At 43.2% G+C, this 25,674-nt stretch overlaps 1 protein-coding gene across 1 annotated transcript in view; it reads left to right on the top strand.

The window, feature by feature from the left end:
* Positions 1–1,808: 1,808 nt before the first annotated feature.
* Positions 1,809–25,674, top strand: part of DDX46 (DEAD-box helicase 46) — a 152,665-nt gene continuing 128,799 nt past the window's right edge. The window contains exons 1-3 of the mRNA XM_075856327.1: positions 1,809–1,950; positions 3,299–3,484; positions 3,719–3,859. Of these exons, the coding sequence (XP_075712442.1) occupies positions 1,934–1,950; positions 3,299–3,484; positions 3,719–3,859 (344 nt within the window). The 5' untranslated portion in view covers positions 1,809–1,933. The remainder of the gene's footprint in view (positions 1,951–3,298; positions 3,485–3,718; positions 3,860–25,674) is intronic.

The raw sequence follows: 25,674 nt of genomic DNA, 5'->3' as shown, positions 1-25,674 counted from the left end.
CGACCATTACGGCTGAAATTACAGAGCTGTTTTCAGGAGAAAACAGCTCCGTAATTGCAGACGTAGTTGCTCGTCCTCGCATTTTGCGAGGCGTCATTGACGGCCGTAATTTAGAGCTGTTCTTCATTGAATTCAATGAAAAACGGCTCAAATTACGTCCAAAGAAGTGTCCTGCACTTCTTTGACGAGGCAGTCATTTTACGCATCGTCGTTTGACAGCTGTCAAACGACGACGTGTAAATGACAGGTCGTCGGCACAGTACGTTGGCAAACCCATTCAAATGAATGGGCAGATGTTTGCCAACGTATTGGAGCCGTATTTTCAGGCGTAAATCGAGGCATAATACGCCTCGTTTAAGCCTGAAAATAGGTTGTGTGAACCCAGCCTTAGAGGTCACAGTTCATGCTGCTAATTTGTTTATATTAGGCCTCATTTACACGAGCGTGTGCGTTTTGCGTGCGGAAAAAACGCAGCGTTTTGCGTGCGCAAAAGGCACTTGACAGCTCCGTGTGTCATCCGTGTATGATGCGCGGCTGCGTGATTTTCGCGCAGCCGCCATCATAGAGATGAGGCTAGTCGACGTCAGTCACTGTCCATGGTGCTGAAAGAGTTAACTGATCGGCAGTAACTCTTTCAGCACCCTCGACAGTGAATTCCGATCACCATATGGAGTAACCTGTTTAAAAAAAAAAGAGGTTCGTACTTACCGAGAACTTCCCAGCCGTTGCCTTGGTGACGCGTCCTTGGTGACACGTCCTTGGTGACGCGCCTCTCTTGACATCTGGCCCCACCTCCCTGGATGACGCGGCAGTCCATGTGACTGCTGCAGCCTGTGCTTGGCTTGTGATTGGCTGCAGCGGTCACTTGGACTGAATTGTCATCCCGGGAGGTTAGACTGGAGGAAGAAGCCGGGAGTTTTATCGGTAAGTCAGAACTTTTTTTTTTTTTTACACGTTCACGTATATTGGGATCGGAAGTCACTGTGCAGGGTGCTGAACCAGTTTAACTATTTCAGCACCCTGGACAGTGACTGTCTCCTGACGTCGCGTACCGCAACATTTTTTGCCGGGTTCGGTCAAAACGAGTTCGGCCGAACCCGGTGAAGTTCGGTTCGCTCATCTCTAAGACACTCCTTTTGGATGTTTGTAAACAGAAAAGCATGTGGTGCTTTTCTGTTTACATTCAGAGTTTGACAGCTCTTGCGCGAATCATGCAGTTCGCACGGAAGTGCTTCCGTGCGACCTTCGTGGTTTTGACTTCGTGGTTTTGACTTCAATGGGTGCGTGATGCGCGAAAAACGCACGATTATAGAACATGTCGTAAGTTTTACGTAACGCACTCGCGCTGCGCAAAATTCACGCATCGTCTGCACTGCCCCATAGAGTAATATAGGTGCGTACGACACGCGTGAAAAGCACGCGAATCGCACGCGCGTATATTACGCTCGTGTAAATGAGGCCTTAGTATTGTAACCTTTATACATATATTACTTATAATCTATACGATTTACTATGGCTTTGCATTTTATCCATAAAACATATTGACTGAATTTTGGATAAATTGTCCTGAAAAAACAAAAAATAAATCAGGTTTGCAACCCTGCTGAAGAACCATGTGGAATTTATTACAATGATAAGATGTAAAATATAGACATATAGAATAGAAAAATACATAGAGTAAAAAAAAATAAGTATCTTTTTGAACATTTGGCCAATACGGAAAAAAAAAGGACGCACTAGAAGTGGTGTTTTGTTGTGGCGCTATAACCTCCCGCCACGAGGTGTCGCTAATGATTTAAAGGTTGCTTGAACACGACGGTCCTGTTTCTCTATCCGGCCTGCATAGTTTTGCAAAGAGTGAAGTGCGTGTGGCGACTGATAGGCGGGAGCGTAGAGAACACGGACAGGACGTGGGCTTGTGGCTTGTGCAACCATGGGCAGGGAGTCCAGGTGAGTGTTAGGCGCGCTGGTCATTATGGGTGGCTCAGCAGCCTATCTGCGTCACGAGGGCCGGGGCTACGGCGGTACTGAGCTGGCCTGAGATACTCCTACTGGTGCGTAGTGGTGTCTGTTTGGGATGGAAGTAGTCCCACAGTAGTACTGCTGTTCCCCGTAGTCACCCGGTGACTAGTTTCCCGCTGTTGTCTCCGGTAACCAAATGTGACTCTTGAATAGTTTTGCTTTCCTATACAGCTGAACGTGGAGGAAAGGTGTAAATATGTCTGATAACCCCCCCCCCCCCCCCAACATGCGACAATGTTTGACCGTTTATTCCAATTCTATTAAAAAGTGGAATTTGCACCTGCCAAATGTCTCAGTAGAGAGTCTGTAGTAAATGTCCCGGTTGTTTGTGAGTTGTCCAGTGCTCCAAGTATTCAGGTAACATGCTGGGTCACCGTTACAGAAACCAAAAGGATCGTCACCCAGGTTTACTAAAGTCTGGGAAGGAAATCTATCAGATCTAGTAGACTTTCATTTGATCCAGATATAATTGGGTCGGTCACCGTTCTCACTGGTAAAAATAAAGGAATTACTGACCGATTGGCAAAAATGGCATGTGGATGGTGCAAATATGTAGAGGAAAGCTCGTGGACTTGATGATTTATTTTCTATCACACCAGGACTTCATGGCAGATTTGGCCACTAAAGATCATTGCATCACACAGGTATTGAAAGTTACTTCAAGTTACCACGATGCCACAGTTGCAAGAAATCCAAACCCGCTGGACTAAATGAAAATGTGTTGCAAAGCGACCTCATTGCATTTACTTACCAACTCCGGTAGAGCAGTTGACTGCGCTATTGATTCCGTCAAAACGACGGAACCCGTTCACAACGGTGACAAACGGAAACCATTAACACAGTTTCCGTCACCATTGAGATTAATGGTGATTCAAACGGAAGCGAAGGTTTCTGCTTGCCTTTCCGTTGAGGAGTTAACCCGACGGGACCCTTAAAGGAAGGGTAACGCTGATGTGAACATGCCCTAAGCTGGGAGGCATTCGCTCACCAGTTTGTTGATCGTTTCCAGTACCAGTCAGCAGAATTGTGAATGCAGCTCTGGACTATAATACAGGCGGTTACACAGGATCAGTAATGTGTCTTTATATAAACTGCAAAGTTATGTTCAAAGGTGCGAATACGTTTTTAGTTGACTAATTGCAAGAACTTCTTGTCCTGAATATTGATGCCAAGTGTTAAACAAAGTGTTATCGGAGACACGAGAAACTGCAGGGCTAATACCTGTTTTAGATTATGTACTACTTATTTTATGTCTGTTATGGCTTCCTTTACCTAGACATTACAGAAAACGTTCATCATCACGTGGCCGCTCTGGAAGCCGGTCCAAGAGTCGCTCACCACCTGACAAAAGATCTAAAAGAGAAGAGCGCCGATCAAGGAGCCGAGAAAGGGAAAGAAAAAGAGAGAGGTCCCGTAGCCGGGATCACAGAAGATCACGCTCCAGAGACAGGAAACGACCAGTGTAGGTGTCCCCAATTATTTTATTTTTTCCTTGGTTTTCAGGATATTAACACATCTGTATAATTTAGTAAACATTATTGCATTATTTTCAATGTCGGGTGAAGAGGTTTTTTTTTATTGTTACAGAAGGCAATTGTGTAACACAGTTGCTGGTTTTATGGTATGCTGCTCCGCTCTTTACAACAGAATATGCTGTTAATATAAATTCTTTCTCGTTTATCTCATTTAATGATAGCCGCAGGCCAAGCAGAGAAAGAGAGCGGAGTCGGGAGCGGAGACGATCCCGCAGTAGGGAACGAAGGCGATCAAGAAGCAAAAGCCGCACTAGACGTTCACGTTCTCTCAGTCCTAGCAAAACTAAGAAGGGAGAAAAAAGGTAACCACACCGTATTGACTTAATTCTCCTTCTCCCTTACTTGCTTTAAGTAATAATAATATAATGATCTTTATATAGTGCCAACATATTCCGCAGTACTTTACAGTTCAGGGGGTACATTGTACAGATAATAGCAAACATTACATATTGACAAACTAACTTACAATTACAAACAAGAGGAGTGAGGACCCTGCTCGCAAAAGCTTACAATCTGAGGAAATAAGGGCTACACAAAATGTAAAAACTTCTGAAGTACAATGGTCTAGCCATCTTTTATACACATGGGATAGTACACCTAAAGCTGCATGGGTCGGTCACCAGCCAGTGTGTGTGTATGACAGATATGAAGTGTATTAGGGTGCAAGGAGTGTGGGGGATACTGCTGAATGTGAGGGGGTCAAGTTCTCATGACTAATGTAAATGGGGGGGGGACAGGGAAAGTAGTCAGATCAGGGAATGTTATAGGCCTGTCTAAAAATGTGTTTTCAGGGCATGTTTAGGGTAAGGCCACATGGAGCGGCCCTGACAGTCGCGAATCAGCCAACAACTGCGCTTGCACTGTTAGGTGCGGCTGTCAAATACTTTGTTAAGGCGTTTTCGGGTTACAACAAGTTACCCCCTATCCGTAGGGTAAAGGGCAACTTGCTGATCAGTAAGTGTCCTACAGTTCGGAGCCCCACCGTCTACGAGACCAGTTAGCCCAAAGTTGCCCAAACCCCAAGTTTGAACAGAGCAGCAGGTCGCTCATGCGCACTGCCGCACCATTCATTCTTAATGGGAGTGCCGGAGATAGCAGAGTGCAGTGTGGCTTTTTGTGGCGCTTCCGATGAGAATGAATAGGGGTTAACTTGTTGTAACTTGCAAAATCGTACAGCCTTAAAGCTTGTATTAATTCATGGCCGCACAATTTTGCAGATAAGGGGATCGTTTAACCACATTAAGGTGCGGCCACTAACAGGCTATTTGACGCCGCACCGAACATGGTGCCGGCGTGGTTGTTGGCCACTTTGCAACCATGTCAGGGCCGCTCAGTGTGGCCTTACCCTTAACCCCTTCCCGCTCCTTGACGTACTATTACGTCATGGCAGCTGTATCGTTCGCGCTCCATGACGTAATAGTACGTCACGGGAGTAACGGCCGTTTCGGCCGTCCTCCCGACACATACAGGAGCTGTGACGCTGCTGTCTTGTTCAGCAGCTGTCACAGCTCCTACAGCGGGGACCGATCGCTGTGTCCCCGCCGATTAACCCCTTAAAAGCCGCGTTCTATAGAGAGCGCTGCTTTTTAGGGGTTAAGCTGCCATCGCCGGCCTGCTACGCGATAGCGGCCGGCGATGGTGACTATGGCAACCGGACACCAAACAATGGCGTCCGGCTATGCCATAGACGGAAGCCTAGTGGGTCCTGACAACGTCAGGACCCACTATGCTTGCTGTCAGTGAGTAGCTGACAGTTCTAATACACTGCACTACGCATGTAGTGCAGTGTATTAGAATAGCGATCAGAGCCTCCTGCCCTCATGTCCCCTAGTGGGACAAAGTAATAAAGTTAAAAAAAAGTTAAAAAAGATGTGTAAAAATAAGAAAATAAAAGATTTAAAAGTAATAAAAGTAAAAATCCCCCTTTTTCCCTTATCAGTCCTTTATTATTAATAAAAATATATAAACAAACAAATTAACTATACATAATTGGTATCGCCGCGTCCGTAACGGCCTGAACTACAAAACTATTTCGTTATTTATCCCGCACGATGAACGCCGTAAAATAAAATAATAATAAACCGTACCACAATCACAATTCTTTGGTCACTTCACCTCCCAAAAAATGGAATAAAAAGAGATCAAAAAGTCGCATGTACCGAAAAATGGTACTGATCGAAACTACAGTTCGTTACGCAAAAAATAAGTCCTCGCACGTCTTGATTGATTGAAAAATAAAAACGTTCTGGCTCTTAGAATAAGGTAACACAAAAAGTGAATGATTGTTTACAAAACGTATTTTATTGTGCAAACGCCATAAGACATAAAAAAAAACTATAAACATCTGGTATCGCCGTAATCGTATCGCCCCGCAGAATAAAGTGAATGTCATTTATAGCGCACGGTGAACGCAGTAAAAAAAAAAGAATAAAAAAACAATAGAAGAATTGCTGTTTTTTAGTCACCACGCCACTTAAAAATAGAATAAAAACTGATCAAAAAGCCGCATGCACCCCAAGAAAACTACAATGGATTCCTCAAGGGGTCTAGTTTCCAAATTGGGGTCACTTTTGGGGGGTTCCCAATGTTTTGGCACCACAAGACCTCTTCAAACCGGACATGGTGCCTAATAAAAAAGAGGCCTCAAAATCCACTAGGTGCTCCTTCGCTTCGGAGGCCGGTGCTTCAGTCCATTACCGCCCGAGGGCCACATGTGGGATATTTCTCAAAACTGCAGAATCTGGGCAATACGTATTAAGTTGCGTTTCACTGATAAATCCTTTTGTGTTATAAAAAAAATGGTATAAAGAGGATTTTCTGACAAAAAAAAAAAAGTAAATTTCACCTCTACTTTGCTCTAAATTTCTGTGAAACACCGAAAGGGTTCATAAACTTTCTAAATGCTGTTGTGAATACTTTGAGGGGTCTAGTTTCTAAAATGGGGTATTTCATAGGGGTTTCTAATATATGGGCCCCTCAAAGCAACTTCAGAACTGAACTGGAACCTAAAAAAATAAATAAATGAGGCAATACTTCGCTTCTTACATTATACTGATAATGAGCCGTGCCCACCCCGAGATGACCCCAGTTTTGACCGTTTGTATAAACGGAGACCCCTATTAGACCGTTCCAGTGCCCGGTTTTCCCCAGCATACACCCCCGAGAAGTGTATTTCTATTGATGAGTCCCGGGTACATTTTAAAGGGAGGGTTCAATTCCTCGAGTACCTGCCGGGTAAGAGGGCAAGGTATGGCGTGAAGATGTATAAGCTGTGAGAGTGCATCAGGGTATACCTACAGGTTTAGGATATATGAAGGAAAGGCCACCCCCAAACCAGACTGCATCCTAGACTACAATAGGTACATGGGAGGGATGGACTTGTCAGATCAAATCCTGAAGCCCTACAGCGCTATGCGGTGTGGTATAAGAAGCTGGCCGTGCACATCATACAGATGGCTTTGTACAATGCGTACGTGCTACGTCTATGTGCAGGCCAGACGGGAACTTTCCTGGAATTTCAAGAGGTGATTATCAAGAACCTAATCTTTAGTGACCAAGAAGGGGGGGCACCCAGTAGTTCTGGAAGCGGGGCCACACGCATCGTACCAGGGCGGCAACACTTTCCAGGGGAAGTTCCCCAAACTGGCAAGAAGGGAAAAAGTCAAAAGAGGTGCAAAGTCTACTATAAGAGGGCGATAAGGGATGACACAATATATCAATGTGACACGTGTCCCGAATAACCAGAGCTCTGTATGAAAGTGTTTTAAAATTTATCATACATCCCTTGGTTTATAATTTACCCCAATTTTACTTACCCTGATGCACTCCACACAGCTTATCCCCCCTCGTCTTTCCCCTCTGAGCCCTGCTGTGTGCCCAGGCAGCTGATAACAGCCACATGTAGGGTATTGCCATACCCGGGAGAACCCACATTACAGTCTATGGGGTGTAGGTCTCCGGTCAAAATGCTCACTACACCTCTAGATGAATGCCTTAAGGGTGTAGTTTTTAAAACGGGGTCACTTCTTGCGGGTTTCAACTGTACTGGTACCTCAGGTGCTTCTGCATACATGACTTCGCACTAGAAAATCCCCAGTAGGCCAAATGGTGGTCCTTTCCTTCTGAGCCCTCCCATGGGCCCAAACGGCAGCTTATCACAACAAATGGGGTATTGCGGCCCTCAGAACAAATTGCGCAACAGAATGGGGTATTTTGTTTCTTGTGAAAATAAGAAATTTTCAGCCAAAACTACATATTATTTGAAAAAAATAATTTTGTTTTCATTCCCAGCCCAATTCAAATTAATTCAGTGAAAAAACTATGGGGTCAAAATAGTCACAACACCCATAAATGAATTCCTTGAGGGGTGTAGTTTCCAAAATGGGGTCATTTGTGATTGGTTTCTATTGATTTGATACCTCTGGGGCTCTGCAAATGCGACATGGCACCCGAAAACCAATCCAGCAAAATCTGGACTCCAAAGAACACACAGCGCTCCTTTCCTTCTGAGCCCTCCCATGGGCCCAAACGGCAGTTTATTGCCACAAATGGGGTATTGCCGCACTCAGGACAAATTGGGCAACAAAATGGAGTATTTTATTTCTTGTGAAAATAAGAATTTTTGAGCTAAAATGACATATTATTGGAAAAAATATTTTTTTTTTTAATTCCCAGCCCAATTCAAATAAGTTCTGTGAAGAAACTATGGGGTCTAAATGGTCACATTACCCATAAATGAATTCCTTGAGGGGTGTAGTTTCCAAAATGGGGTCACTTCTGGTGGGTTTCCATTGCTTTGATACCTCTGGGGCTCTGCAAATGCGACATGGCAGCCGAAAACCAATCCATCAAAATCTGGACTCCAAAGAACACACAGCGCTCCTTCCCTTCTGAGGCCTCCCGTGGGCCCAAACGGCAGTTTATTGCCACAAATGGGGTATTGCTGCACTCAGGAGAAATTGGGCAACAAAATTGAGCATTTTGTTCCCTGTGAAAATAAGATATTTTGCTAAAAAATTACATCTTATTGGAAAAAATGTCATTTTTTTAATGTCACAGCCCAATTGAAATAGGTGCTGTGAAAAAACTGTGTGCTCAAAATGCTAACAACAACCATAAATGAATTCCTTGAGGGGTGTAGTTTCCAAAATGGGGTCACTTTTGGTGGGTTTCCATTGCTTTGATACCCCTGAGGCTCTGCAAATGCGACATGGCACCCGAAAACCAATCCAGCAAAATCTGGACTCCAACAAACATATAGCGCTCCTTTCCTTCTGAGCCCTCCCATGGGCCCAAACGGCAGTTTATCACCACAAATGGGGTATTTACTAAGGACAAATTGGGCAACCAAATGGGGTATTTTGTTCCCTGTGAAAATAAGAAATTTTGATCACAAATGACATTTTATTGGAAAAAATGACATTTTTTTCATTTCACAGCCCAATTCAAATAGGTGCTGTGAAAAAACTGTGCGGTCAAAATGGTAACAACAACCATAAATGAATTCCTTGAGGGGTGTAGTTTCCAAAATGGGGTCACTATTGGGGGATTCCTACTGTTTTGGCACCTCAACACCTCTTCAAACCCGGCATGCTGCCTAAAATATATTCTAATAAAAAAGAGGACTCAAAATGCACTAGGTGCTTCTTTGCTTCTAGGGCTTGTCTTTTAGTCCACGAGCGCAGTAGGGCCACATGTGGGACATTTCTAAAAACTGCAGAATCTGGACAATACATATTTAGTAGTGTTTCTCTGGTAAAACCTTCTGTGTTACAGAAAAAAAAATGAATAAAATTGAAATTCCGCAAGAAAAATGAAATTTGCAAAGTTCACCTCCACTTTGCTTTAATTCCTGTGAAATGCCTGAAGGGTTAAAAAACTTTCTAAATGCTGTTTTGAATACTTTGAGGGGTCTAGTTTTTAAAATGGGGTGTTTTATCAGGGTTTCTAATACATAGGCCCCTCAAAGCCACTTCAGAGCTGAACAGGTACCTTAAATAAAAGGCATTTGACATTTTCTTAAAAATATGTGAAATTGCTGTTTATGTTCTAAGCCTTGTAACGTCCAAGAAAAATAAACAAATGTTCAAAAAACGATGCCAATCTAAAGTAGACATATGGGAAATGTGAACTAGTGACTATTGTGGGTGGTATAACCGTCTGTTTTACAAGCAGATGCATTTAAATTCTGAAAAATGCAATTTTTTCAAACTTTTCTCTAAATTTTGCAATTTTTCACCAATAAACACTGAATATATCGACCAAATTTTACCACGAACATGAAGCCCAATGTGTCACGAGAAAACAATCTCAGAATCGCTTGGATAGGTTTAAGCATTCCCACGTTATTACCACATAAAGCAAAATATGTCAGATTTGAAAAATGGGCTCTGAGCCTTAAGGCCAAAACTAGGCTGCGTCCTTAAGGGGTTAAACTGTTGGTGTTGGGATTTATCCCCTTGGTGACAAGCCTATTTTAGGCCCTAATGACCAAGCTATTTTTCGTTTTTCTATAGTCTCATTCAAAGAGCTATGACTTTTTTTTTTATTTTCCTGTCGACATAGCTGTATGTGGACTTTTGCGGGATTAGTTGTACTTTTTAATGGCACAGTTTATACATTTTTTTTTTTTTGGGGAATAGAAAAAAACTCTGAAATTCCGCCATTGTTCTATGCGTTTTTAAATTTACGCCGTTCACTGTGCAACGTAAATAACGCGTTACTTTTATTCTATGGGTCAGTACGATTACGATCACATATGTAGTGTTTTTATGTTTTATGACTTTTGCACGATAAAAAGTTTTTTTTTTTTTAAACTAAAATTATTTCTTTTTGCGTCGATCAAAGAGCCGTCATTTTGAAAAAAAATTCGTCAATGTAGTGATTTGTTGGCTTGTTTTTTGCAGGACGAGATGTAGTTTTGATTGGTACAGTTTTGGTGTACATGGGACTTATTGATTAACTTTGATGGCTTTTTTCGGGGGGTCAATGGAAAAAAATTGCAATTTTGCCATTGTTTTCCGTGTTTTTTTTCTTTTACGGTGCTCACTTTGCGGTTTAAATGACATATTAACTTTATTCTTTTGGTCGTTCTGGTCCTGGCGATACCATATATGTGTGCTTTATGGGAAAAAATTGGTTTTATTTATATTTTTACTGTCATTTTTAATTTTTATTTCACATTACTTATTTTTTTAGTCTCATTAAGGGACATTACTATGCCATCTTTAGATTGCAGATATAATGCTTTGTTATACTTGGCATACCAAAGCATTATTGCCTCTGGCACGTCCTAATAGGCATATGTCCAGGGCAGACCTGGGGGCTTTTATTAGGCCCCCGGCTGCCATGGCATCCCATCGAAGGCCCGCGATTGTATTTGCGGGCCGTTGATGGGTGAGAGATGGAGCTCCCGCTCTGTAAACAAGTTAAATGCCGCGCTCGCTGTTGACTGCAGCATTTAACGTTCAAACTGCAGCGATCGGCGTAAACTTCGTTCCTGGGCCTTGGAGCAGGAGCCCGGCTGTCATCAGACAGCCGAGCCCTGGCTCCATCATGCACGGGACACCCGTGCAGGACTTACAGGGCCGAAAAAGGCGTATCGGTGGTCACTAAGGGGTTAATCTGCTTTATCTGGGGTAGTGCATTCGAGAGGACTGGTGCAGCACGAGAAAAATCTTGGAGACTGGAGTGGGAGTTTCGGATTATAGTGCATGTTAATCTAAGGTCCTTGGCAGAAAGTAAAGCACGAGTAGGGTGGTAGAGATGAGGGGAGGAGATGTAAGGTGGTGCAGCACTGTGGAGAGCTTTGTGGGTGTCTCGGAATAAAAGTTTTATACTGTGTTTAATATGCAATGTTAAATACTTTTGTGTTTTATACTGTCTTTAAAAGTGTTGTCTGCTTTTTACAACCCCTTTCTCAACTTACCCTCTGACAGCACCACAGGAGGTTGGGGCTCTGCCTCTAATAGGGACGGGATACAGCAAGAGGTTAAATAGCCCCCACCTCACAACCCTCTGTTTTTTCCTGTCTTTATTAGGGCATGCAAGAGGATTGCTACCACCTGGTAGCACTTTCTATGGAGGTTAAGTAGGGGGGTTTTTACCAGGGTGTCCTCTGCTACCTCTCGGTTTGCTGATCCTGCCTAGCTTGTAAAGCGAGACCTGAGGTGCCATTTCCGGTTCCTCCGGGTTCCCCATCTGTGCCCCCTCCCCTTTTCCTGGTATCGGTGCAGGCAAGACAGTGTTCCTAACTGAAGGGGGGGGTCCTCTTTCCGGCAGCCTCTTGCGTGTGTCCCATGTGGAGCGCACATGGCGTCACTTCCGTTTCCACTATACGTGCTTTTGGCCACGCGGTGACTTCAGGTTTGTGTGACGTTGTGCCTCTCATCGTTGGTGCCCATTGATCCAGGTGAAACGCGCTCCGAAAAGCACCTCCTGCACCCTGACTTAAGAGCACTTCTGGGTGCGCGAAGGGGTTAAAATAGCTTCAAGAGCAGGTGTTTTATCTTACACAGATAGATGAGCTTTATGGCTAAAAATGTGGAAGGGAGATCCCCTCTCAAAAACTAAACTCCGTGGAATTCCCTTTCAGGGTGAAAATCTATTTGGGCCAGAGCTGCATACTACCGTGTTTCCCCGATAGTAAGACACCCCCGATTGTAAGACGTATCGGGGGTTTCAGGGGGGTCGGCTAATATAAGCCGTACCCCGAAAGTAAGACATATGTCTTACTTTCGGGGAAACACGGGGGTATTGCCGCCTCCTGCCCACTTCCGCGCCGCCCCCCTCTCCATACGTCACCGCGCCATCCTGTGATGGCGCGGGTACTGAGACTGTACCCACGCGATCAGCGGCAGGAGCACGGCTGTTATACACAGCCTGGCTCCTGCTGCAACTGCCGGAATCGAAGCGCGCGCCGATTCCGGCAGTTTAACCCATTAAATGCCGCTGTCAATAGTGACAGCGGCATTTAATGTGTTTGACAGAGGGGGGAGCTCCCTCTGTCACCCGATCGGCGCCCCCGCAAACAAATCGCGGGTCGCCGTCGGGTTTCCATGACAGCCGGGGGTCTAACAAAGACCCCCAGGTCTGCCTTCAGCATCTGCCTGTTAGGCGATGCTGGAGGCATGACCTAATAGGTTGCCTGTCAGTTTTACACTGACAGGCAATAATGCTTCGGTATACTAAGTATACCAAAGCATTATATATGCGATCGGCACATCGCATAGTGAAGCCCCTGGTGGGACTAAAAAAAAAAATGTAAAACAGTTAAATAAAGTTTGTGAAAAAAAAATAAAAAATAATTCGACAATTTTTTTCCTATATAAGACATACCCCGAAAGTAAGACATAGTGGGGCTTTTGGGGATAAAAAGAAAGTAAGACACTGTCTTACTTTCGGGGAAACACGGTATAATAGAAAAAGCAGCTGATAACAAAAAGCCTTCCAGAGCTTAAAATGATTAAAAAAAGACACCCCTTTTTGTCCATTTCCGAGCACGCAACAAAATTATAAAAGGAAATCTGGCAGATGGAGCTACCGCAAAGGGGGTAAGGGCCGGCATATTTTGTTCAACCAGAAATAAACTAAAAATCGACTGACTTCAAGAGTTGGGGACCGGATCTCAAGGTTCAGACTAATGGCGAAACATAACAAACAACCAGTGGATCCTGACATCAATTTCACAAGGGTTCAAATTAGTTTGCCTCTTTTTTTTTTCATCTCTGTGTCGATTAACGACACATACAGAGATCTAATACGCACATACAACCCCATAGAGCATGCGAACGGGAGCCGTTCCATTCACTGCAGCGTACGCCGTCTGTGTGGGAACAGCGCATGCGCTGCTCCCACACAGACCAAAAGGAAGGTCTTTGGCAGAGCCAAATCCGGCGCCATTTTCATGTGGACCGGAAACCGCTGCCGGACAGTAAGATGACAACTTCCGGCCGCGGCTTCCGGCCATATGTTCAAGGAAGCGAAGGCGCAAGGAATAGGAGCGGCGGCAAGAGCAGGTAACTTATGTTCGTGTATGCGATGTGTGTTTTACGTTCGTGTATGTTTGTTATGCTATCTGCTGAGCACTGTATCTAATCCTCCTACACTGTGCAGTCGCTCAGAAAATGGCAGCACACAGTGTAGGAGGTTTGACGATTCAAACCCCTCCTCCTGGCACTAGCCAGAATAAGGGAGGGGGGAGATTGTGTGAGGACACTAGAGTGAGTGTGTCTACCCCAAATTTGCAGCATAAAGCAATGAGGTTAGTTTACCACAGTGACCATGCTGCAATTTTGGGAACTGCTCCCTCTAGTGCCCAGCACATGGAAATGTTATAAATTAGTATCTAATTTATAATATTTCCTGACTTGTAAAAAAAATTAAAACAATGTGTAATCACTCAAATAAAAATTGTTTAACTAAAAAAAAAATAAATATCTAGCGACACATTCCCTTTAAAGGCATTCCAGAGATCTGCAGGCGGCAATAGTTTTTCAGTGGGACAAGTCCGTTCTATCCTTGGACAAGAAATGTACTCTGTCAAAAGCATTAAAAAGATCCCTCCTTTGGTGGCTGAAACTTCAGAATCTGGAGAGGGGAGTCACATGGCACCCCTTTCCAGTTATCAAAATTACAACAGATGCAAGCAGGAGAGGATGGGGAGCGATTCATTCCTGGGAATCTGGCCACTAAAAAGAAGCCAACACTTCTCAAATTTCAGGGAGCTCAGGGCAGTACTGGAGATATTAAAAGTTGCAAGTCACCTTCTCAGGGGTTCTCATGTCCGTCTACTCAGACAACACAAATACGGTAACTTAAGACTTTAAGGGGGCACAAGGCAAATAAACCCTCAGAATCTGACAACTCCGATCTATTCATGGGCAGAAATTCATCTGCTTTTTCTTTTCTTTCTTTCTCTTCTTCCTTATCGCTCTTTCGCTCTCTCTTCGAAGAACTTTCTTTCCTGGTGTGTGGATAATAGACCAGACACAGATCACCCTAATGTGGCTCAGATTCTTCATTTTTTTGCAGGCAGGTCTTGAAAAAGGTCTTAAACACAGTACCCTAAAAGTACAGTTTTCAGCTTTAGGCTGGGTTCACACGACCTATTTTCAGCCGTAAACGAGGCGTATTATGCCTCGTTTTACGTCTGAAAATAGGGCTGCAATGCGTCGGCAAACATCTGCCCATTCATTTGAATGGGTTTGCCGACGTATTGTGCAGACGACCTGTAATTTACGCGTCGTCGTTTGACAGCTGTCAAACGACGACGCGTAAATTGACTGCCTCGGCAAAGAAGTGCAGTGCACTTCTTTGCTGCGTAATTTGAGCTGTTCATTGAACTCAATGAAGAGCAGCTCAAGATATACTAGCGTCACAGACGCCTCGTATATTACGAGGAGGAGCATTTACGTGTGAAACAAGGCAGCTGTAAACAGTCTGTCTTTTCACACGTAAATGCCTCTCATCGTGTGAACATACCCTTTGGGTATGTGCACACGAGAAGTGGCTTTTACGTCTGAAAAGGCAGACTGTTTTCAGGAGAAAACAGCTGCGTCGTTTCAGACGTAAAAGATCCTCCTCGCGTCTTTGACTCCCGTAATCTTGAGCTGTTCTTCATTGACTTCAATGAAAAACGGCTCAAATTACGTTTCAAAGAAGTGCCCTGCACTTCTTTGACGAGGCAGGCGTTTTACGCGTCGTCGTTGTCTTGACAGCTGTCAAACGACAAAACAGATAAAAACAAGGACATTTATGCAAAAACACCGAAAAAGGCCATACTTACAAATGGACACAGCCAGGTCTGAAACGCTGATGAAGGTGAGTGAGCAGGTGCTTTAAATAATAATAGCCACTCCCACTAGTCTTGAGGGGAGTGGTATGTGGTGCATGGGATGTGTAGTAAGAAATAATAAATGAATAGTGTATGTGCAAGTGTAATAATGTAAGTGAAATATAGGGGGCAGTAATGAGTAAAGTGCCTAAAAAATAAATGAATAATGGGATGCAAGTGTGTGAAACATGGAGGGATAGTGTGTAGGTCATGAGGCGCAACGTGACTAGCCAGGTAGAAGCCTATTTGTGACGCCTTGATAATTCATAGAGCGGGCTACCCTGCTTGCTAGGCCAAACAACAACACACCATGCTCTCCCAGCATCAAAGACCCGGCTGTGTCCAAGAGAAGCGAATATACGTAGTAATGAAAAATACCTGGGGTATTAGTAATCATTTTGGCCAAAAGGACGCAGGCTCGCAATCCACGACAAGGATCCCCAGACTTGCGAGTCCCTAACTCCTTAAATGGAACAGAATGTTCCTGATGTACAGACAGAACCGATAAAAACAAGGGGACATATACAAAACCACCGAAAAAGGCCATACTTACAAATGGACACAGCCAGGTCAGAAACGCTGATGATGGAGTGAGCAGGTGCTTTAAATAATAGCCACTCCCACTGGTCTTGAGGGGAGTGGTGTGTGTGGTGCATGGGATGTGTAGTAAGAAATAATAAATGAATGGTGTGTGTGCAAGTGTAATACTATAAGTAAAATATAGGGGGCAGTAATGAGTGAAGTGCCTCAATAGAAATAAATGAATAATGGGGTGCAAGTGTGTGAAACATGGAGGGAAAAAAATGTGGAAAGAAGCTGTAAGGTGTCCAATTTCAGAAAATATATAAGCACAGATTTATGAATAAATTGACCACCGGGTGTTACCAGTTGGGGGTGTGTCCTTACATATTCTGACACTGTCAAATCAGTGCTTAAGGTATGTTCACACGCTGAGTTTTCAGGCATATACGCCTGAAAAAACAATAGCTGAACGCCTACAAACATCTGTCCATTGAATTCATGTTTTTGGAGCTGTTTTTCATTGTGTCAATGGAAAAACAGCTCCAAAAACATCTAGAAACAAAAAATTTTTTTGACTCTGCTTGTGAACATACCCAAAGGGTATGTGCACACGAGAACTGGCTTTTACGTTTGAAAAGACAAACTGTTTTCAGGAGAAAACAGCTGCATCGTTTCAGACGTAAAAGCTCCTCCTCGCATTTTGCGAGGCGTCTTTGATGCTCGTAATCTTGAGCTGCTCTTGATTGAATGCAATGAAGATCGGCTTAAATTGGCCAAAATGATCACTAATACCCCAGGTATTTTTCATTATTACTTGTATTCGCTTCTTTTGGACACAGCCAGGTCTTTGATGCTGGGAGAGCATGGTGTGTTGTTGTTTGGCCTAGCAAGCTGTCAAACGACGACGCGTAAATTACTGGTCGTCGGCAAACTCATTCAAATGAATGGGCAGATGTTTGCCGACGTATTGTAGCTGTATTTTCAGGCGTAAATCGAGGCATAATACGCCTCGTTTACGGCTGAAAATAGGCCATGTGAAACCAGCCGTAAGCGCATATTTTGATGAAGACTTGGCCTCTGACAGGTGGATAAAGAATAAAAAAAGTTTTTTTTTTTTTTTTTTAACCCCTTAAAGGGAATGTGTTGCCAGAAAAACATGTTTTTTTTTTAAAAATTAAACATTTAGTGTGTGGGTGATTAAACATTGTTCAAATTTTTATTATTTTTTTCACGAGTCAGGAAATATTATAAATTAATTCAAAATTTATAATACTACCCATTTTTGGTCACTAGATGGAGCTATTCCCAAAATTGCAGCAGTGCAACATAGGGTTAAAAGCCCTCGCTCTAGTGAGCTCTCAGCATCCCCCCCTCCTTTATCCTGGCTAGTGCCGGGATAAACGAGGGGTTTGAACGGTGTAACCTCCTACACTGTGTGTCGCCATTTTTTGAGCTAACACACAGTGTAGTAGGTTTACATACAGTAGTAAACACACACAAACACGAACATACATTGAAATCTCTTACCTGCTCCTGCCGCCGCGGCTCCCTCCGGCCCGTCCGCTCCGTTTGCTGCCGCTGGTCCAAGTGCACAAATCCGGAAGCCGCGACCGGAAGTAGTAATATTACTGTCCGGCCGCGACTTCCGGTCCACAGGAAAATGGCGCCGGACGGCGCCAATTTCGAATTGGACTGTGTGGGAGCGGCGCATGCGCAGTTCCCACACAGACGCCGTACACGGAAGTCAATGGGACGGGAGCCGTTCGCAGTCCCTATGGGACTGTGGCTGCCGTATTCCATGTCTGTATGTGTCGTTAATCGACACAGACAGAAATGGAAAAAAAATGGCAGCCCCCATAGGGAAGAAAAAGTGTAAAAATAAGAAAAAGTAAAACACAAACACACAAATGAATATAAACGTTTTTATTAAAGCACTAACATCTTTAACATATAAAAAAATTATTTGCGATGACACTGTTCCTTTAACATATAAAAAAATAATTTGTGATGACACTGTTCCTTTAAGGACACAGCCTGTTTTAGCCTTGTGGACACAGCCGATTTTTTCAAATCTGACTTGTGTCACTTTATGTGGTAATAACTCCAGAATGCTTTTGCCTATCCAAGCGTTTCTGAGATTGTTTTCTCGTGACATGTTGTACTTTATGATACTGAAAAATTTTTGTCGTTAAATTCAATATTTTTCAAAAACACCAAAATTGAGAGAAAATTTGCAAAAATCTGCATTTTTCTAAATTGTAATGTATCTGCTTGTAAAACAGATAGTAATACCACACAAAATAGTTACTAGTTAACATTTCCTATGTGTCTACTTTATGTTTGCATAGTTTTTTGAATGTCCTTTTATTTTTCTAGGACGTTACAAGGCTTAGAACTTTAGCTGCAATTTCTCGAAGGCCATTTTATCAGGGACCAGTTCAGTTCTGAAGTGGCTTTGAGGGCCTTATATATTAGAAACCCCCTATAAGACACCCCATTTTAAAAACTTCACCCCTCAAAGTATTCAAAACAGCATTCCGAAATTATTTTAACCCTTTAGGCATTTCACAGGAAATAAAGCAAAGTAGAGGTGAAATTTACAAATTTCGATTTATTTTTTTCACGAAATTCATTTGTAATAAAAAAAATCTGTAACACAGACGGTTTTACCAGAGAAACGCAACTCAATATTTATTGCCCAGATTCTGCAGTTTTTAGAAATATCCCACATGTGGCCCTAGTGTCCTAATGGACTGAAGCACCGGCCTCAGAAGCAAAGGAGCACCTGGTGGATTTTGGGGCCTCCTTTTTTTAGGAATATATTTTAGGCACCATGTCAGGGTTGAGGAGGTCTTGTGGTGCCAAAACAGTGGAAACCCCCCAAAAGTGACCCCATTTTGGAATCTACACCCCTCAAGGAATTTTTCAAGAGGTATAGTTAGCATTTTTAGCCCACAGGTTTTTTGCTAAATTTATTGGAACTGGTCTGTGAAAATTAAAATCTACTTTTTTTTCTGAAAAAACATACGATGTTTTAGTTTTTACAAGAAATAAAGGCGAAAAAGCGCCCCAACATTAGTAAAGCAATGTCTCCCGATTACGGCAATACCCCATATGTGGTAATAAACTGCTGTTTGGACCCACGGCAGGGCTCAGAAGGGAACGAGGGCCATTTGGATTTTGGAGCGCAGATTTTGCTGGAATGGTTTTCGGTGCCATGTCGTGTTTGCAAAGCCCTGGAGGGACTATAACCGTGGAAACTCCCCAAAATTGACCCCATTTTGAAAACTACACCCCTCTAGGAATTATTCTAGGGGTATAGTTAGCATTTTGACCCTACGCGGATTTTGCTGAATTTATGGGAATTAAGCCGTGAAATTTAAAATCTAATTTTTTTTCTAATAAAATGTAGTTTTAGCTCAGATTTTTTAAACTTTTACAACAGATAAAGGAGAAAAAACACCCCGATATTTGTAAAGCAAACTCTTATGAGCACAGCAATATCCCATATGTGGTAATAAACTGCTGTTTGTACACATGGCGGAAGTTAGAAAGGACGGAGCGCCATTTGACTTTTGGAGCTCATGTTTTGCTGGAATGGTTTGCGGCCCCATGTCACATTTGCAAAGCCACTGAGTGGCCAAAATAGTGCAAACCCGTCAAAAGTGACCCCATTTGGGAAACTATACCCCTCGTGGAATTTATCTAGCGGTATAGTGAGCATTTTGACCCCACACTTTTTTTTGCTGAATTGGGATTATGCAGTGAAAGAAAATCTACATTCTTCCCACTAAAATGTTGAATTGTTTTCATTTTCACAAGGAATAAAGGAGAAAAAGTGCCCCAACAATTGTAAAGCAATTTCTCCCGAGTCCGGCAATACCCCATATGTGGTTAAAAACTGCTGCTTGGATACACCGCAGCGCTCAGAATGGCAGGAGTGCTACTTGGCATGTAGATTTTGGTTGATTGTTTTTTGGGCGCCATGTCTCATTTGCAGAGCCCCTGAAGTACCCGTACAGTAGAAACCCCTGAGAACTGACTCCATTTTGGAAACTTTACCCCTCAGGGTAATCATCTAGGGGTGTACTGAGCATTTTGATCCCACAGGTGTTTCATAGATTGTATTAGAATGAGGCAGTGAAAATGAAAAAATATTTTTTTCCCAAAAAATGTCGTTTTGCACCCATTTTTTTTCCCCACAAGGGGTAATAGGAGAAAAAATAACACATAATTTGTCACCCAATTTCTCTGGAGTACAGCAATACCCCATATGTGGGCACATGGCAGAGCTCAAAATGGAAGGAGTGCCATGTGGCTTTTAGAGCACAGATTTTGCTGGACTGGTGTACGGGCGCCATGTCGCATTCGCAGAGCCCCCTTAGGTACCAGAGTAGAGTGTAAAACCATGAGAAGTGACCCCATTTTGTAAACTACACCCCTCAAGGCATTTATCATTTGCCTGGACATATGACAGGGTTTAGGAGTGAAAGGTGCATGTGAGGCCTATTTTGGTGATATTCACAGCATTAGCCCACAAGGGCAGGGCTCTGGGGTCAAATAGTAAAACAAACCCCCAAGTAGTGACCCCCATTTTGGAAACTGCACCCCTCAAGGCATTTTGACCACACAGGTTTTTTTTTTTCTATTAGAAATGAATGCTCAGTGGATGGTGCAAAGTGAAAATTGCAAATTTCCACAGGTATATGCCATTTTAGTGCACAATATTTTGTGCCCAGTTCATGCCACTGAAGACAAATACCTCAAACTGTTAAGCGGGTTCTCCCGGGTATGGCGATGCCATATATGTGGACGTACACCTCTGCTTGTGCACGCTGCAGGGCTAGAATGTGCCATTTGGCTTTTGGAGCGTGGATTTTGCTCGCTAGTTGTTCTGTTTGGGGTAATACTGGTATTTCAGTTTATAATGAGGGGGCTACATGTAATCTGTGCGGAGAACATCAGGGTTTAATAATTGGGTAAATAAATAATTCTCCACAGATGTGTGGCCGGTGTCGCACTGATAAATGGCGCCCGATCTTATCCGCTTTTGGACACTGCACATTTTTCAACGCCATATTCTGAGAGCCAAAACTTCTTTATTTTTTCTCCACCGGAGCTGGGTGAGGGCTTATTTGTTGCGGGTCAATCTGTAGATTTAATTGGTACCACTTTGGTACCACTTTGGTACATGCAATTTTTTTTATCACTTTGTATTTAATTTTTTTAGCAAGCCAGGTGACCAAAAACCTGCAATTCTGATGTTTTTCATTATTTCATTTTTTTTACGGCGTTCGCCATGCGCTATTAATGACAATTTTACTTTATTCTGCGTGTCGGTACGAATACGGCGATACCATATGTGTATAGTTTTTCTTAAGTTTTGCAGCGTCTGCACGATAAAATCACTTTTGTTTCAAATTTATTTTTGGTGTCCCCATATTCTGAGCGATAACGTTTTTATTTTTCCGTCAAAAAAGCAGTGGGAGGGCTTGTCTTTTGCGTGACGGGCTGCAGTTTTTAATGGTATAAGTTTTTCTTTTAGATCCTTCTTCTTTTTTTTTTTTTTTTTTTTTTTTTTTTTTTTTTTTTTTTTTATTGTTTTGCGAGGGGTAGCGACTAACAAACAGCGATTCTGGAATAGTTTTTTATTTAATTTTTTTTACGCTGTTCACCGTACGGATAAAATAGCGTGATATTTTTATAGTTTGGGTCGTTACGGACGCGGGATACCACATGTGTACTTTTTTTTAATGTTTTTTCCTATCATAAAAGACTTATTATAGGAAAAAAGGCTGTTATAGTGTTTTTTAACATGAAATTTATTTTTGTAACTTTTTTTTACAAAATTTTTATTTAACTTGTTTTAACTTTTTTTTTTTTTTTGTCCCACTAGGGAACTTGAAGGCATGAAGCCCTGATCGCTGTTCTAATACACTGCACTACCTACATAGTGCAGTGTATTAGAGCTGTCAGCTATTCACTGACAGCAAGCCTATTAGGCTTCGCCTCCCGGCGGGGCCCAATAGGCTTCCGTACTAGGAAGTGATTGTTAGGCTATGGTTGCCATAGCAACCATCAGAACACCTGCGGGTGCCGATGGTTGTCATTAGCAACCATAGGGTACGATCTAATCACTTAGATGCTGCATCTAAGTGGTTAATCGGCCGGATCGGAGCCTAGCTCCGGTCCTGGCCGTTGGGGCACGATGTCAGCTGTGACAAACAGCTGACACCCGCGCCCGTGGCAACCATCTTGGTTGCCGACAGGCTACATGTCACTTCGATGCATCGAAGGGGTTAATCGGCCGAATCGGAGCCTAGCTCCGGTCCTGGCCGTTACAGCGGGTTGTTGCACAGCCGATACCCGGCGGTGATCGCGCTTGCTCAGCTTCTGAGCCAGCGCCATCACATACACTACGTCATGGAGCTGTGATTGGTCAGTCTGCTTTGACTGACCAATCACAGCGATCGACGGCAGGGGACCGCTGTGAATGGTCCCCTGCCGTCTTACTGTGCCGGTCAACTGTCATAAACAGTTGACGGCACAGTTCTGTCACCTTGTCCTTTGACAGGGTGACAGTTTTTAGCCAGGACGCACCGATACATCCCGGTGCCTTAAAGCACTTCAATGCAGGACGTACCGGTGCGTCCTGGTGCATTAATGGGTTCTCTAAAAAAAACCATATCACTCTTCCCCACCTGGGATTTGGAAGTAGTCGTTAAGGGGTTAACTTAAGTCCCTTTGAGCCAATTACAGATTGAAACATCTGGAATCTCTCCTGGAAGGTCATTCTTTTGGTAGCAGTTATCACGGCTCGTAGAGTAGGTGAAATTCAGGCTCTATCCATCCGCGAACCCTTCGCTAATATTTTTAAGGACATGTCCCAAGAGATAACACTTCCTCCTTTCTGCCATCTAACAGGAAGGAGGAGTTTCATTCTCTAGATGTGCGTGGAACTATCCTAAAGTATCTAGAAGTCACACAGGACTTAGAGGCTCTGTCACCAGATTACAAATGCCCTATCTCCTACATAATCTGATCGGCGCTGTAATGTAGATAACAGTGGTTTTTATTTTGAAAAATGATCATTTTTGAGCAAGTTAGAAGCAATTTTAGATTTATGCTAATGCATTTCTTAAAGGGAATGTGTTGCCAGAAAAACATGATTTTTTTTTTTTTTAATCAAACATTTAGTGTGTAGGTGATTAAACATTGTTCAAATTTTTTTTTTTTTTTTCACGAGTCAGGAAATATTATAAAATTAATTCGAATTTATAATATTTCCCATTGCTGGTCACTAGATGGAGCTATTCCCAAAATTGCAGCATTGCAAAATTGGGTAAAAAGCCCTCGCTCTAGTGAGCTCTCAGCATCCCCCCCCCTCCTTTATCCTGGCTAGTGCCGGGATAAACGAGGGGTTTCAACGGTCTAACCTCCTACACTGTGTGTCGCCATTTTTTGAGCTAACACACAGTGTAGTAGGTTAACATACAGTAGTAAACGTACACAAACACGAACATACATAGAAATCTCTTACCTGCTCCTGCAGCCGCGGCTCCCTCCGGCCCGTCCGCTCCGTCTGCTGCTGCTGGTCCAAGTGCACAAGTCCGGAAGCCGCGACCGGAAGTAGTAATCTTACTGTCCGACCGCGACTTCCGGTCCACAGGAAAATGGCGCCGGACGGCGCGCATTTCAAATTGGACTGTGTGGGAGCGGCGCATGCGCAGTTCCCACACAGACGGCGTACATGTTAGTGGATGGAACGGGCCCCGTTCGCAGTCCCTATGGGACTGTGGCTGCCGTATTCCATGTCTGTATGTGTCGTTAATCGACACATACAGAAATGGAAAAAAAAATGGCAGCCCCCATAGGGAAGAAAAAGTGTAAAAATAAGAAAAAGTAAAACACAAACACACAAATAAATATAAACGTTTTTAATAAAGCACTAACATCTTTAACATATTAAAAAAAAAAATTGTGATGACACTGTTCCTTTAATGACCAACTGAGCGTGTTTTTACTTTTTCCCAGCTGGCCGTTGTACAGAGGAGTGCATGACGGTGACCAATCAGTGACCAATCATTGTTATACGCTTCTCATTGTTCCAACCCAGCATGATCCACAGCACAGTGTGATTGTGCAGTGAAAGAAGCCGGGCTGGAACAATGAGAAGTGTATGACAATGATTAGTCACTGATTGGTCAGCGTCATACACTCCTCGGTACAACGCCCACTTGGTCAAAAGTAAAAACACGCCCAGTTGGTCATTAAGAAACTCATTCGCATAAATCTAAAATTGCTCATAACTGCTCAAAAATGATCGTTTTTATCGGTTATCTACATTATGTAGGAGATAGGGCACTTATAATCTGATCGGCGCTGTAATCTGGTGACAGAGCCTCTTTAAGGATTTTAGTCTTTTTGTTCAGTTTTGGGGTCCAAATAAGGGGAAGAAGGCCTCAAAGGGCACGGTTGCAAATTGGATTTAAAAAGCGGTCATGAAGCCCACTCTACTGGGCAGAAAGAGCAGAAGCCTCTATAGAACAGATCTGCAGGGCTCCAACCTGGTCTTTAGTACATACATTCACCAAACATTACAGACTTAATTTACTATCTGGCAGCGATCTTTTCTATGGAAGAAAAGTTCTTCATGCCATAGTCCCTCCCAGATAAATATATGCTCATTTGATAAGTCTCCTGTGGTGCTGTCATGGGGGGGGGGGGGGGTGCCCTGAGAAAATTGAATTCGACTTACCGGTAATTCGGTTTCTATGAATCCCTCCATGACCGCATTCTTATTTCCCTTCCTATGGCTTTTTTGTGGGTAACATATCTATGAATTAATATATATGTTCGCTCTTTACTATCCTAATTGGTTAGTTGAAATATACTGAGGTTTTGGGGGGGGGGGCGGGGCTGTTTATGCTCTTGCGGTTTCCTGTCCCTAGTAGATGCGGAGCCCCAACCTCCTGTGGTGCTGTCATTGAGGGTTTCATAGAAACCAGATGACCGGTGAGTCTAATTCTACTTTTTTGGTAGGGTTTCCTTGAAAATCCATTGATCACAGGTTTACCTGATCCTGGGACCTTCATTGATCAACTATAACCTGCAGGGGAGCTCTGCAATAAGTGTTAAATTTCCTTGTAGTGCAACCGCAGGGAGATTAAAGTATTGAAATCAATGTGCGGTCTGTGTAATGCAGGTCAGGTTTTCAAGAGATGCTGTTTGTAGTTGCTTGGGCTACTTGATGAAAGTCCAAAGTGAGTGACCCCCCCCCCCCCCCCTTAACGGTCTTAACCAGACAAACTCTGCAACTTGAATGGCAAAATATGACTAGATCACCAACAACATTGATTTTCTTCTGTGCTCTCCAGTTCACTAATGTTGTGAGTTGCATCTAAAGGGAATGTGTCGCTAGAATTTTTATTTTTTATTTTTTTCGTTTAACAGTTAGTATATACATGATTAGACATTGTCTTATTTCTTTCACAAGTCAGGAAATATTATAAATTAGATTCTAATTTATAACCTTTCCCTGTGCTGGTCACTAGAGGGAGCAATTCCCCAAATTGCAGCATTGGCATGTGGTAAAGCAACCACATTGCTTTATGCTGCAAAATTGGTGTAGACACACTCGCTCTAGTGAGTTCACAGAATCCCCCCTCCCTTATCCTGGCTAGTGCCGGGAGAAAGGAGGGGATTAAATGTTCAAACCTCCTACACTGTGTCGCCATTTTTTGAGCTAACACACAGTGTAGT

This window comes from Rhinoderma darwinii, chromosome 3 (genome assembly GCF_050947455.1).
Source record: "Rhinoderma darwinii isolate aRhiDar2 chromosome 3, aRhiDar2.hap1, whole genome shotgun sequence".
Lineage (NCBI taxonomy): Eukaryota > Metazoa > Chordata > Amphibia > Anura > Rhinodermatidae > Rhinoderma > Rhinoderma darwinii.
Note: the sequence above shows the minus strand (reverse complement) of the source record. Positions and strands in the feature narration are given on the sequence as shown.